At 48.6% G+C, this 10,522-nt stretch overlaps 2 protein-coding genes across 2 annotated transcripts; both read left to right on the top strand.

The window, feature by feature from the left end:
* Positions 1 to 2,355: 2,355 nt before the first annotated feature.
* HOO65_050388 (uncharacterized protein) lies at positions 2,356 to 2,979 on the top strand (the record flags this gene model as incomplete). Its single annotated transcript, XM_071000877.1, has 1 exon — positions 2,356 to 2,979. The coding sequence occupies one exon, from the start codon at positions 2,356 to 2,358 to the stop codon at positions 2,977 to 2,979; it is 624 nt and encodes a 207-aa protein (XP_070858447.1).
* Positions 2,980 to 9,327: 6,348 nt separating this feature from the next.
* HOO65_050387 (Insulin-induced protein (INSIG)) lies at positions 9,328 to 10,332 on the top strand (the record flags this gene model as incomplete). Its single annotated transcript, XM_071000876.1, has 1 exon — positions 9,328 to 10,332. One exon carries the CDS (start codon positions 9,328 to 9,330, stop codon positions 10,330 to 10,332), a length of 1,005 nt encoding a protein of 334 aa, XP_070858446.1.
* Positions 10,333 to 10,522: the final 190 nt, after the last annotated feature.

The raw sequence follows: 10,522 nt of genomic DNA, 5'->3' as shown, positions 1-10,522 counted from the left end.
CTATTCTTTCTCTTATGCACACTTAGCTGGAGTATTCAGGCTCGAGTTTACCCAGGGTTAATCCGACAAAAGGCAGATTCCCCACAATACCCATCCTCCATGTAGTTCAGTAATTTCAAGATTTATCTCGCCTTGAAAGGGCCATACAACATCTGGACTCGGAGCAGTCCTCTTCTCCGCGAGGAGTTTAATCACGAACTTGAGCGGGTTACTCTCCGTGTGGAAGCCTGTGTCACTTCGCTTCTCCGCCTTACGAGGATGCTACCGGACCATTTTCGGGACGACTTCAACAGGGAGGAAAGAGCATATGATGGCCAGTACACAAGCGACATGCTTTGTGACAAACTTGCGGCATACCACACGCAATACCATCATTCCTCACGTGACTTTTTATACCCATACACGACCATCGTTGGGCCTTCCGCAAAAGGCAAGTCGTTTTCTATTTCACAACTTGCCACTAAACACCATCAATACGTCATCTACCTGAATTTCGACTATCCACAATTACCCTAGGAATATAATGGCCAAGATGAAGCTTCCCCCCTATTCCACTCGCTTCGCTGTGCCCTCAAAGACCTCGCAGAAACCGAGAATAACTTTTTCGCTACATTGTATTCTCAGCTGCGGTCTGTAGTAAGTCTTGAAAGAAAGGCCTTGTTCTTCCTCTTCCTTTTCCTCGTGCTAAGGCTGCTCATAATCGCATTGTTTTGCGGTGTTGCTTCAAGCTTGGTTCCCTTTTGGGCCAAGAGCTATTACAGACTTAGTCTAGGCCCAGGCTCTTTTTGGCCTAAAGTAATATGGTTAAGACATAAATCACTAGTGTCATCCATACAATTCTCTTGTCTAAATCCCTTGCCTCGCAACACCAGCCGCACAATACTAGAAAAGTATGTAGTGCGATTTTATTAACTCCATATAATGTAATAAGCTGTCGTCACGGATGTACTGCGCTTCTTCTTGATCTCGCTGTCCTATTTTTGTCCTCCAAATGCCTCCTAAAGACCCTGCCTGCATTCCCATATTGCTCCCTTCCGCTCCCTTCCGCTCCCTCCCCGATATAGACCACAGGATGCCCTCTGCTTAAACGAAACGGTCTAGGGCCAAAAACTGAAATCAAAGGGCATGTTTTCTCCTTCAGTCTCGCTAGCCATACAATGTCAAAAGTCACTGCGGCATTTTGGCCTCTAGTTCAGTAGCGTGATATGTGGAATAGACGATATAATAGAGACCCCAGCCGGGCTAGAAAAAGTACGCGAGACATGTAACGAGGGATACACAATCGAAGTCTCCGTTGCACTCTGCCGCGTGATATGGGCTCGGCCTCTAACCATGGAGTCCATATATTCAGCGATGGACATGGACGAGACTTCATTCCTAGACGAGGGAGGGGAAGAGCGGGGGGGGGGGGGGGGCGTAAGAGTCTGTTCTTGTGTTGATCACTTTGAAAAGTCGTGTGGATGCTAGAAACCAATGGGAGACTTAGTAGCAAGGGCTAGCATGCCTTGGTCTAGAAGGCTTAGACTCAGATGATATAGCCTTAGAGCTTAGACACCTTGCAAGTAGGGCGGAGACGATGGTGTGAGGGGCGGTCTATATCCAAGAGAGAAGAGAGAAGCCGGGCGGAGGAGTAAGAGTTAAATTTATCAGCCACTAAATGGGAATGTTGTAGGTACTATCCGCCTATCCCACACTAGCTGGAATGGCTTATGCTCTCAATACCAGATCTAGTTGCACTACTTTTATTCATCACGTCCATTCGAGCAGTGTACTTGGGACGGGCTCTCCGGCTGATCAACTGCGGGGTCTTGGCACGTTTACACAGCAGTAGCATTAACTTGAAAATGACTAGTGCTTTTGTAACTTGTATGGTGTATATGAGAGCCACCGATTGTGCCTATACGTAGAATTCCCAGCTCTTTTCTCGGGCTGAGCAGCTTCGTGGCTGTATTTTGAGTCAGCATTATCTTACACTCTATAATGTTCCACTCCTCCTCGTGTTAGTCCAAAAATAGACAGCACCTCATCCTCAGATCATTCTAACCTCCAAGTTGCCCCTCCTCTATCCCTCGCTCTGTGATTCAGTGCATCACGCCCGCTTATTTCATCTTGCTAGATACACCCCCATTTGGACCATATGGGCTTTTATGACGAGTGTGCTACTTGGCCGGGCTGGTCTTGATGATGATCCCCGTCAACCTCAAATGTATAAGAGCTGGCGAAATCTCCCTCCTTGGACGGTTTTGGTTCTTTCCTTTTCCCATCACCAACCATCAATCTTTACTTCTGTATCCTTCTCCAACTAATTCTCCTTCTTAATATCTTCGTTACCAAATCATCAATCTCTAATCCAACATGCTCTTCTCTACCATTTTCATGTCGGCTCTGGCCGCCCTTCCCACGGCCTTTGCTATCCCGGCCAAGTCCAACGATGCTGCTTGGATGGCGCCCCGCGAAGTCAGCGTGGAGCCTAGAGCTGATGCTGGCAGTGTTTTCTACCCTAACATCAGCAAGGTCTACGACCTGACCAACAATGGAAACAGCTTCACTCAGTTCTGCTCCGCTGCCGCATCCACTTTCAAGAACAGCGTCGATCAGCGCAGCATGCTCTACCGCTTTGACTTGGACCAGAATGTCCAGGGCAAGAAGTGCAGCCTGACTTTTGAAGCTACTGGCATTACTCTGTACTATGATTCCACCTTCCCTATCACCCTGCAGCTGTTCACTACGACCCAGGGCACTCCTTATGGCTGCGACGACAACTCCCTGAACAACCGCCGTGACAAGCACATTGCCGATATTACCATCTCTTCGTCGTCTGGCGATGTCCAGTGGGCTTACTACAGCAATGACTACCTCCTGAAGTCTGTTGATTGCCCCACCTCAGGCAGCTTCGGATATGAAGTAGCCATTGCTGGCGAGTCCAAGTATGCTGCTTGGACCCCGCCCGCCATGGGCCTCATGATCAAGCTGGAGTAGATGAGCACGACATGATGAGAGGAAAGGCCATAAACGCTCTTATGGTCTAGACTCATCTATCTAGCTATGCGGCGGGACTTAATACTGCCATGCTATAGCCAGAGTAATTTTGCCACTGTTAGGGCTGTCCTACTTGGTTTGTTTGGGTTCTTTTCCCAATCTGTTTTCATGATGCATTCTTCTGGTTTTTTTCTTTTTGTTTCGTTACCTTTCCGTCATTACTGCTTTGCATTGCTGTTTTATTGTAGCCCATTTTATGGGAATCTCGTTCGTTACCATTGTGACCGCTCTATAAACAATACATTCACTCCTTGAAACTTTTTGTCGCTGTTATTCTTGTGCCATGTTGCTTGCTTGGATATCTCCACGCCTGATATCTTGACTGTATTCTCGGGCGCACATTAAATCGCCTGGCGGGAAAATTTCTTAAGCATAGCTTTCCCCACACGCCCACTGTCTCAGCTATATTCTGGGGCATACATTATTGCCCCCCCCCCCCCCCCCCCCCAGCAACAATAGTTCAACATGACCTCCTGTCTCAATCGTATTCCCAGGCCTGCATTATGCTACCGAATAGCATTATCAACTAAGCATGGCTTTCTCTACACGCCTGACTTTTTGATTGTATTCTCGGGCGTACATTATGTTGCCCCCCCCCCCCCCCCAGCAGCATTAGTTAGGCATGACTTCCTGTCTCAATCGTATTCTTAGGTGTACATTATGTCGCCGAGTAGTAGCATTAGGTAAGAGAAAAGATTCCATCCTGCATATGCTTGATCTCCGAATTGTGTTCCCGGCTATGCATTATGTCGCCGAACAACCCCGTTAGTTAGATATGGCTTTCTTCTGATGTTAAACCGAAGTCTCCATATCTGTATCACGAAGGCCTTGAGGACTCGAAGTAGGATTTTGTACAGGTATTGGGCAGGATGCCCCCCCTGTTAATAAGCTTTGACTTTGGCTAGGGTTCTCCAGACTTTTGGCTGACTACTGTGTTTGTACCATATGTATACTTCCGTAAGGCTTAAGCTAGCATAGCCTAGACAGCGCTACCGGTAGTACATGTAAAGACTATTTGGCGTCTATTGTCTCATGGCATGAGTGGTTATAGAGGGTAGCTGCCTTACGCATATAGAGGCGGTAAGCAGAAAAGGCAATAAGCAATCAGGCTGCCCTGTTTTGGTAGTTTCCATCTATCCGCATCCCGCTGAATGGAGAAGGGCATAATGGTGGGCAGAAAGCGAAAGAAAAAGGAAGTAGGAGCAGCTGGAGGGGAAGGAGCTGGCTGACATTGCTTATATAGACGAAAGTGCTCTTTCCTAATCAAGTTGCTGTCGTTCGTATTGTGGGCTGTTCCCTCCTTCCTTCACTGCCTCTAGCAAGCAGGAGTGGTTAAGCTTGTCTTGCCCTCCTCCTTTTCCTCTTGTCTTTCCCTCTCATATTTTACTTTTCTGCGAAACTATGCTGGTGTTTCCAAGGTCTCACTGTTTACTTTTTGCTTCTATGCTTTGAAATCTACTTGATCTTGGGCTCAAGCATTATTGCATAATTTTCACATCTTTTATCCGTTTCTCGCCTGGCCCTGGTCCTTCAATCATCGATAAACTAACCACGGCGCGAGGTCTTGGCGGCAGCACATTTGCATTGGCAGCTGCCACTGTTGCAAACGAAGCCCAAAGTACACAAAGCATAGACACAACTGGGGGGCTACGAGCTCGAGCCAGACTCTAGCCAGTCCTCAGAGCCTGACCCAATTGTCTTGTTTCATCTATCCACTTTCAAGTGTTCAGCTAGGGGGTATGTCCTTCTAACGCGTGTGTCTCGTTAGATGCCATTCTCCGATCGGTCCGCACGCTCGCTTTGACAGTCTCATGTACTTCAAGGGGGGTCTCTCCAGCGGAGCCCCAGGAATCTCGTCTACCCCGCCTCCTATCGGAGACTACTATCAGTGAGAAAGCTGAGCGCTCTGTAGAGATATGCTGATCTGCTGGTAGTATTACACCTGGGACACGTCCTACAACACTGTCGTGAAGCAGTCATTGCCCTTCCAGTTTGGCGAGGGACAAGACTATATCCCGAATAACTGCATTGCACCTTTGGGAAACAATGATCAAGTCTTTTGAGGAATGTCGTCTATGCGTGTAGCTGAAATTGGGTTGAAAAACTCCGACGCTCCACAGCAGCAATGACCTGCACTTGCACTGGCTCAAGCAGTGTTTGACACGCATACCGTCCTAGATAGGCACGATTCCTACTGCGGTGGCAGATTCCCCTGGCTTACAGCGGCTATGACTATAATATTAGCGGGTTGGCCTAGTTGTTGAAGGTTAATGAGGCAAATTGCTAATTGAATAGCCTTCAATCTGGGGGCACGCCTAGTAATGCTGCATGCACAAAGTATGCTCAGGAAACCTACGACTAGACTAGATCAAAAAGATGGGCTAGTTTGTTGGCAATAGCTACAACATCTACGTTGGCGGCTACGTCGGGTGCAGCTGCATTAGTAGTAATGAGGGGCAGCTCTTTTATAATAGCGCAGCGTTCTGAGAGAGCGCCGTATAACTGTGCAATCTTGCCGATTTAGCCGATCCCCTCTGACCAAGAATTCAGAATACTGATCTTGTATGCCGGCCACAGGACCAACGACTGCTCTACAGCATAGAAAATAGAAGGCGAGCATCTGCTAAACGCAACGTTGCGCAACTTCCTTCCCACCGGTGCCGCCTTGGGGCCACCTGTAAAGCAGATCTCACATGTGCCATGGAAATATGGAGTCTCAAATACTATGTGGCCCACTGGCTTGCCTCATGCCTCCGTCACACAGGTAGCCCCATAAACCCACGATACTTTTATCCTCCGTCGTGCGTGCGCACCTCAGCAAAGACCATTGCACAGTGTACAGGCGGCGATTCCGAGTGCCAGTGTGGGTTCAGCTAGGCCAAGGGAGTGTGTCTGATGTCAAGGCTGGTTGCGCCCAGGGAATGAATGTTATGGGAGAGGTCTCATCGCTTTTGGTTGATTGTTGATTTGTCCGCAGTGCCCTCGCAAACTATGGTGGTACAAGCCAGAGCAGTGCCGATGCTGAAACACATTCGCATACATTTCTTTGTCGACTCATAAAAACGCAACGAGGGGGGCAAGCCTCGCGACAATATTTGCGATAGCAATGGGCTCATGTGAATGTGTAGGGTGCTGTACATGGCTGTTTTTTTTTTTGAACATGCTTGAGCTATTTAATGTACAGTTAAGCGAGGTTTTGGCCGCTAGATTTTCCTGAATAGCCCTCTACAGAGGCGAGTTACTACCTACAACTACGTCGTTTTTTGGTCTTGATTTCTCAGCCTTGTATCATGTGGGATTGTTCGCTTTACTGGCTCTCCCTGTTTCAGCCTTATCATGTAGTAGGTGAAGCTTCGATCCTACAGCAACCTCTGAGCATAATGTGAACCGACATCATCGCTCATCAATTAACGCCCATCCAATCCCAAATCGCCACCAATCTACCCCGACTTCTAGACATTTATAGTATGGCTTTCCAACCCGTACTTGACTTTTCGGACCGAGCCCGATTCCCCAATTTCAACGATACACCCACCACCGAAGGCAGTCATGTGCTTCTCGGGACATACAAAGAAAATATGAGCATCACGAGGCCTACTTACATCCTGGAAGACCGAGACAAACAATCCTTTGCAGTGACATTTATGATCGCAAACGACTCGCCCGTGCGACCAAAGTTCAAAAAGGGTGCCGCAGTTGCGGTGTGTGGACTAGCTCGCCAGGAACCCAATGCCGCAGCTGGCGAGACGAAAAAAAGCGCGTGCATTCGCGTGCGGGCTGGCGAAGAGACACGGGTGGTTGGGCTTGGGGTCTCGCTGGATAGAATTCTGGCCACTTCGGCTGCCGGCCCTTTGACCGCAAGCTGTGCAGCGTGTGGGAAGCCCGAGGGCAAGACCGAGGGCATGAAGAGATGTACGAGTTGTGGGTGGGTGAAATACTGCGGAAAGGTAAGCATGCCAAATTATGGGAGTGAGAGCGGGGCGGAAACATCAGGGTAATCATGGAAGCAGACGGGACGGGATGAGAACAAGGTGACAAAGCCAACTGCTGCTAACTTTTGATGTATCCCCCCTGTAGGAATGCCAAATCGAGGGCTGGAATACCAAGGGCCACAAGGGCGATTGCAAGGCGTTCCGCCTGTTGCAAGCTGCGTTAAAATAAAATAAAAATGGGATAATCTCGGGGTGAGCATGCATGCCAATCTGACTGCCCGCTGGGCTAGACTTGGCCATATGAGGATGGTGTACAGCTATGATGCATGCAGTGCAGATGGAGCTATACTTATACAGGCATATAATGTGTGCGTGTGCAGCCACACCTGATATAGCTTCAATAGAAGCCGCCATGCCCGGCAAGGGAAGTATTGAAGTAGGTGCCCAAGACTTGTCTCAGTTATATTACAGCCTTCCCTGTTCCCCTGCGAGGCCCCAATACTCTGAATACCTTTTTTCTTCTTCCTTTTCTTTAATTGTTCTAGGCGTCCGTTTGCAGATACAAGGGCTGTTTTGGTTGTCTATATAGGGGGAGGGGGGGGGGGGGGGAGGGGGGAGGGCAGTAGCGAGAGCAACATCACCATTGTAGCAAAGGCTGTGTACCACCTAAAAGCGCAACTGTACCGCGTTGAAGCAGGACGCGACTCGACAAGGCACTTGGGATAAAAATGATACTTGGGGTTTAGCACATGTAGTCTTGGGGCGTTTATATGCGCTATTGCAAGCAAGCAGCGCTTTGTTCTGCCTTATTCTATCTTATTCCATCTTGTGTAATAATGTTGTTTGTTGAAAACGGCAAGCAGTACGAGAAGTGTACGAGATGGGGTGACTGTGGGAATTCTGGGGTAATCATGAATCATGACATAGATGAATAGGGCGCTCACCAAGTTGTTGGGACGGGGAGGATGGAATGAAGGAAGCAAACAAGAAAACACAGCAAGGCCGGAACGGCACATCGCATCATATCCTTTACGTTGTCGAGATGGCAGAGATGAGTATTCAATGTAAAATCAAAAGATAAGCTAGATATGCAAACGATGTAACTGTGCCAACGTTATCAGGAGAAACTTGCTCACGGTTAGACGTGTAATAAGTAGTATTAGCCGCCTGTATGTCATCGCATGGAAGCAAATGGATAAACGACGAAAGTGCATGTGTTTGCTGGTTCCTGTTTGTTGGCTCAACGTCAGGGCTCAGGTAAGCCTGTGCCTAAGTTGAAGCTCGCCAACCGAAGGCGCTTGAACGCCCCCTCCCGTTTGCCAAGCAGAGTGGGTGTTTCTGCTGTCTCTCGCTGTCTCTTGATGGGGGGTAGTTGCCGATAACCAAGATGCTATCGATAGCTATATAGCTTCCTGTCCGCACCACTCGCATTTCTCGCCCTCACTTCACCATCTACACTCTTCTCTTCTTGTCCTTCACGCTATGTCAACCACAGTGAGCTGATGACACCAGTTTTATTTATTTTCTTGCTCGTTGCCTCATTCTTTCCCCTCATCTTGTTCTCCTTTTTCTCCAACTAGAATCCATCAAACTCGATCCTTCCGACTTTCCGACAACTTTTTTATTTTAATTTTTTTTCCTTCGTATTATTGTTTTTTTTTTTTTTTTTTTTTTTTTCCAAAAATTTTCCCCTGCTATACATACTGCTCTGCTCCCCGGCCCGCCCTGACCCTGGAAAAGCAACAAGTATAACGCGTCTCTAATCTCGAATTCTTCCTTGGCCAGCGGTCTTCTCTCAGCCTCATCTTCAATATTTTCAACCAGCCTTGATATTTGCCTCCCTCTCCACCTCCGGTAAGCCCTATTCACGCCTCAGCTCAGGCTTCATTCCTAATATCTCTCCCCCACACTACCGCTAAGCGTTGCATGTGACAATCACATATTTTTCTGTACCTGCCCTCTTCGCGTTTAGCTCCTTCGGGGTTGGTGCATGACCTAGCCGTTACATCTTGGATGTATTACAAACATTACAAACCCCCCATGCCTGTCTGGCTGCATTAGCAACTGCGGTTGTGATGTTATGACCCCAAGCTACAAGCTAACCAGGGCTTACATTAACAGGTTGTCATTGAGTGAAAAAAAAAAAAAAAGAATAAAAAAAAGAGTGCAGTGTTATAGGCGAAGAATTGGCTCGCAAGGTCACCTGAACATCCGAACACAGGCCCACTAAGTCCGCAAGATCCAGCGAGCGCAAATAAACTTCCAGCCCTATAAGAAAGTGCCTGGCGCCCCTTCATGCCCACGCTTCTATTTCACCACATATCTCATCATACTACTCATTCTCCAAACTTGCATCATGACAGACCAAAGCGTCCCTTTGCTTGTCCGTCCAATTCCCCGTCGTCCCTTTCTTCCCGCGTTCTCTAGCCCTACACCACCGCCAGATCCTGGAGCCAACGGCGACGACGCGCTTGGTTTAAAATCAACAGCCCGATTTCTACAAACCTTCAACACCGATGCCGCCATCTCAGCCCCAGCAACTCCAAGCTCACCAGCGCTCAGCCGCTCGGGCTCATCTTTCTTTAACCTCACTTTGAATTTAGCTGGCATGGGCCTTGGGTCGGCCAGCAGCAATAGTTTTAACAACAGCTTCAGCCAAAGTAAGAACACCTCGTCTACGCTAGGAGGGATTTTCTCGCCAAGCATGACGTCAATGGACAGGTTCTTCGACGATTCTGTTCCAAGCAGCCCTTGGGAAAATGGCTCACAATCTCCAATATGGCGACAGGGAATTGACGATTCCACCTATGAGGTCATCAAGAAACGCTCTGGCCTGCGCTACCAGCACTGTAACGGTTCCGGGATTGATGCGACCACAAAGCCCATAGACACAAACACCAATGGTGCTACGGAATCAGAACCTAGCTCTGGTTCTAGCAACGGCATTTTTGCCTGGTTTTCAGAGGCTTCGCTTCCACTTCGGATTGCCATTTTGTTTGTTCTTGGGGCCGCCTATGGCAACATGGTGTCGGGGCGAAATTCAACACGCACTAGCAATTCATTGCCCCGCCAGATCCTTGACTGGGAGTATTTGATGGTCTGGGGCTGCATCGGTATTGCCTGCGGCGTTCTCTTCCGATGTGCTGACGCGGTCTGGGACTTGATTTTTAGAGAGGCGGAGGACGAACCGATGCCTAGTGAGATCAAGACTCACGGGCACTTGTCGCAAACTGCCTCTCCTGACACGCTCAAGGAGTGGGCTTTGGTCGTCCGCAGCATTGCAGCCTTTGTGGGCATTGTTTTTGCGATTGTTAGCCTTTCTTCAATCATGCTTATCGGCACGAGTCGTCTTCTGGTGTGAGAAGCCACCCAGGTCTGGCGCCTCCAAATAGTATTTTCTACATCCTGCCACAAGCTGCAGTTCCGTCTGCGCTGGCGCGGCGGTCGGTTACTGGGGATTTGCATTGAGGGTTGTGGTCTCAGGGTTGAGACCGGCTTTATTTCCCTCTCTTCCGAACCTTCACCTTGTCATAATATTCGCTTCCTGTTTG

This window comes from Ceratocystis lukuohia, assembly GCF_044167205.1.
Source record: "Ceratocystis lukuohia strain C4212 chromosome Unknown Supercontig5_pilon, whole genome shotgun sequence".
NCBI classification, from domain to species: domain Eukaryota; kingdom Fungi; phylum Ascomycota; class Sordariomycetes; order Microascales; family Ceratocystidaceae; genus Ceratocystis; species Ceratocystis lukuohia.
This window is presented reverse-complemented; position numbering and strand designations above follow the sequence as displayed.